This window comes from Coffea eugenioides, unplaced genomic scaffold (genome assembly GCF_003713205.1).
Source record: "Coffea eugenioides isolate CCC68of unplaced genomic scaffold, Ceug_1.0 ScVebR1_309;HRSCAF=961, whole genome shotgun sequence".
In the NCBI taxonomy this organism is placed as follows: Eukaryota; Viridiplantae; Streptophyta; class Magnoliopsida; order Gentianales; family Rubiaceae; genus Coffea; species Coffea eugenioides.
In genome coordinates this window covers 81,385-85,666 of record NW_020863645.1, presented here as the reverse complement: position 1 = coordinate 85,666, position 4,282 = coordinate 81,385, and the positions used below count along the sequence as shown (strand labels likewise).

At 37.7% G+C, this 4,282-nt stretch overlaps 1 protein-coding gene across 1 annotated transcript; it reads right to left on the bottom strand.

Moving 5' to 3' along the window:
• Nucleotides 1-435: 435 nt before the first annotated feature.
• LOC113757461 (cinnamoyl-CoA reductase 1-like) lies at nt 436-3,861 on the bottom strand. Its single transcript, XM_027300740.1, has 6 exons — nt 3,530-3,861; nt 3,078-3,247; nt 2,411-2,596; nt 2,085-2,247; nt 1,058-1,247; nt 436-879 (listed from the first exon to the last, which is right to left on the bottom strand). The coding sequence occupies exons 1-6, from the start codon at nt 3,657-3,659 to the stop codon at nt 741-743; spliced, it is 978 nt and encodes a 325-aa protein (XP_027156541.1). The 5' UTR covers nt 3,660-3,861; the 3' UTR covers nt 436-740.
• Between the last annotated feature and the right edge of the window lie 421 nt (nt 3,862-4,282).

Here is a 4,282-nt window from a genome sequence, read left to right as displayed (position 1 = left end):
ATTTTAATTATTTTCTTTTTCTTGTATTCTCTTCGCATATTTGTTTTTTGGTAGGAGACTTTTTTTGAGAAAAAAATCTTTATTAAGTCTTAGATAAATATTCAAAATACAAAATTAAATTACTATAAATTATCTTTTTTTAAAACTAAATGATAACCAAGGCGACGCAGGTACCTGTTAAGCCGACCCTACCTTAACAAATATCCGTTCGTATGCGGAATGGGTAAGGGTCAAAAAACAACTGACCTGCAAGGTGCAGGTCTAGTCAGCCAAATAATGCATAGAACATGTACTACTCAACCCATACTCACCCCTACCCAAAACAAATCTTAATAATCATAAAATAGCAACCAGAACATGCAAAATCCAATTTTCAAATTTCTCCTCAAGATTTAGCATCAAATTTTACAAAAATTACACAAAAAAATCCAATCAACAAATAAATACTCAAGCACTGAATTGGCATTATACTGTATTTGTGCAGCACCGAATTGACATTATCTGACTTGTATGTATGGCGAAAGAGAGGAACTATGGAGAGGAGGGGGAGGAGGGAGAAGGATGTTGAGAGTAAGGGAGGAGATGAATCAGAAAATTTAGATATTTTTTCTTTTTATTTTTCTATATTTTCTTTTAACCGTATTTGTAGGTAACTTGCATCAAAACGGCCTTATTCTCTCAGTACTTTTTTTGCCTTTTTATAAAACACAGGTGCATTAACGCACAACAGAAGCACCCTATCAATCTAAGATCCCAGCCTGCTTGTAGCTTTCGACAGAGTCAACAAGGGTTTCTTCCACAGGTCTATATGTCCAGCCTAGCCTCTCCAATTTTTCTGAGCTAATATTCCATCGGCTTTGATCCTTCACCTCTATAAGTCTGCGAAGAAATGAGCTATTTCAAGAAAATATGCAGACAACATAAATGGTTCTTGTAGAGACTCGTAGATGCCACACTTTTGGAAATGGAAATCATGACGGACATGAACAAACAAGAAAATCAGGACAAACGGGGTGTCTGAAAAATGAGACAATTAATTTCAAAGATGGTAATCCACCTCTTAGGGTACTTGTAGTTGGCATAGTTTTTCCTCAGAGTTTCCACCATATGTTTTGTCGTGGTGAGGTGAGGTGAACATATGTACCGGCCTTCAGCTTCAGGTCTCCCGTAAACCAAAAGCAGTGCCTCGGCCACATCACGCACATCTACTGTGTTGTAGAATTTGTTTTCTGTTTCCTCACATCCTTCTGTGCAGCCAAGGAGTAAAAAGAAGAGCAGTTTAATCTCAAAAAATGATGTTATCTAAGCTAATCTCTGAGTTCTTTACTGCATATATGAAACATACAATCCCTTTGACAAATCGTACCGCAATAAATTCATGCGACTTTTGAACTGCAAAGGACCTACAGGTCACAATGTTAACCTTTTATATCTTCAACTACGTCCCAAAGCAATCAAGCAAACAGTTGAAAGATGCAACCTCTTCAGATGTTATGCCTATTGTCTGTCTCACCTTCCATTAGGTTCTTAAGTTTTTTTTTTTTTAGATCACTTTGCAAGTTTTCAGATCATTGCCAAAATCATAAAACTATTAGAATGGCAGATAGCTTACAGGTTTAGAATCTGAAAACCTTTCAGCTGGCTTGAAGATTAAAAAAAATGCCAAAAAGACGGCAAAGCAGTTATCTGATCAATGAATATGGTTTCATTCCTAGAAGTTCAACCGCAACCATGTTGACGAATTTTGTGAAATTTTATTGACATCAATTCATTATGTATCATGAAAATAACACTGGAAGCCAGAAGCATAAAAATGATGGGTTACTTGGAAAATTAGTTGATCAACCGCATGAAGAAATTCAATTGCTTGACCTTTGACGGACCAAAAGAAAAAATGCTAAGCTTTAGAGTTCATCAGAGTTCTACAGTGACATCCATGCTCACTTAGGCACAAACCAATATCAAGGAAAAAACTGTATCACTTACGAGTTACGACCACTTCCATGCAGAAGGTGAAAGAAAGAAAGAAAATATATAACATAACGGAATAGTTCTCTAATTGATTACGGGCATTAGTAAATCACCTTTCAAGAGCTTTATAAGAATTAGGCTGCTAGCATTTGCGTCATGCTGAAGCATGGGGCCAAAAACATAGGATGGGCATACAGTTAAAACATCAAGGCCAGTTTCTTTTGCATATTGTAAAGCCTCTCTTTCAGCAACCGTCTTGGAGTAACAATACCAGATCTGGAGCAATATTAGTACAGGATGGTCAACCAAAAACTGATAGTAATTGCTAAAATCTGATTTCTCAGCAATCTTAGAAGCAGTATGAATAAGACAGTGATTTTTCTGCACAATTACAAAACCAAGGTGCAACAGTAAAAAGTGTAATTATGTTGATGCATACATTTGTTGCCTTGCAGTATTCTCCGTCTGACCAACACTTCTCATCTATAATTTCACCTTCAGGCAGATTAGGACTCATTACAACAGCAGCAAGAGAGGAAACCGCTACAACGCGCTTGACATTTGCTTCAGAACAAGCCTTCAGTACATTAAGGGTACCCTTTACAGCTGGCTCAACAAGTTCAACCTGCAAGAAATCATCATGTTGGCAGAGGAACTAGCACTCAACTCTTCATGCTGAACTGCTTGTTTTTGCGTAAAATATATCCAGATAGACGACTGAGTAGTGTCAGTTAACCTGACATCTTTAGAGTGAATGAGTACATAGTTAAGAACTCATGACTGCTTATGCCAGCGATGAACTTGGTTACCAGCATAGGTTATTATTATATGCATTTATTCACTCATTTCAACATTTGAAAAATCCTTCCACAAATAGATAGAAAGGCAAAGAGCCCCAGTGACTACATAAGTTCGTACAAAAGCTTAACAAGATCCTATTTTAAACGATACCCAACTTTAGCTCATGTTTGGCAAAACGCAATAAAATATCATCTGTTATGACAAAAGCTGTCTCTCATAAACAAAAGATATGTTAAAGATGTTATTCTGGGGAAACCAAAAGGATAAAATATCATAGCAATTGAAACGATTGAAAATGGTCTTGCCTCAGGATTGGGAACAGAGCCTGAAGGAACAGGACTAGCTACATGAAATACGCCATCACAACCCCTGATGGCTGCAGAAATGGAGTTGTAATCCAGCAAATCAGCCTTAAAGAGTTTCAAATTCTCAGCTGCTTTGTCAAGTTTCTTCAGATGAACATATTTCTCATCGTCTACAAAACATACACAGCAGTGCCCACATCATCAAGTAACGAAGCACACAATTCACAGCAGGTGCTTTTATATATTTCTTCAATTAAACATATTTCTCACCCTTCACAAAACATTTACAGCAATTCCCACTACATCAAATAGGAAACAGCCAATTGACAGCAGGTAAAAAATCAATTGTCGTATTAAAGGGAATGAAACAAATTATACAAGACCCAAAACCCAAAAAAAAAAAAAAAGAGCAGTAAATCAGGAAGGAAGGGGTATGAGGATGAAATACGTACCGGGGTTTCTGAGGGTGGCATGAACAGTATAGTGGCGGGAAAGGAGTAGCTTGACTAACCAAGATGCCAGGTATCCCCCTGCTCCTGTAACACACACTGTCCTGTCCTTCTCAGCCTCCCACGCTGCCATGTCTGATTGCTTACTAGTAGCAGTAGTGGGATTAGTATTTTAGCACCAAATTCACTATAGACTGATCAAGAAGGTGGGTGAAGTTCTATTCTTTTCTTTTTGTGAATATTAATTCTTTTTTGGTCGGACAAGGCAGAGATTTCGTCGATCCTTAAGGAGAGGGCGATTGGAGGAGGAGGAGGAGGAGGAGGAGGAGGAGGTGGTGGTGGTGGAATTTTGAATGGATAAGTCCTGTATGTAGGAGCTAGCTGATTCCAGCAGTCTCTGTCAAAACTAGTAGTGATCAGCAGCTAGCAGGCTTGGGGGCTTGTATATAGCAGCAGACCAAAGGTGCTGTTGCGATTTGCATGGCTCATAGATGACGTAGGGTTTCAAGGTTTCAGTGGGCTGTGGGGGGGGGGGGGGGGGGAACGGTAATAATGGTAAATGTATGTCAAATGAAATTTGAGTGTATTACTGAGAGATTTCTAGCAATCTGTTAATAAAATTTATTTTTATAAAAAAAAAAGGAGTAAAAGAGCATAATATTATTAAGTTATAATAAAATTTGATGCATATATCAATAAAATTAGATATTCTGTGCATTTGAATACAACAGTATACTATGATTGTACCATTGTCAG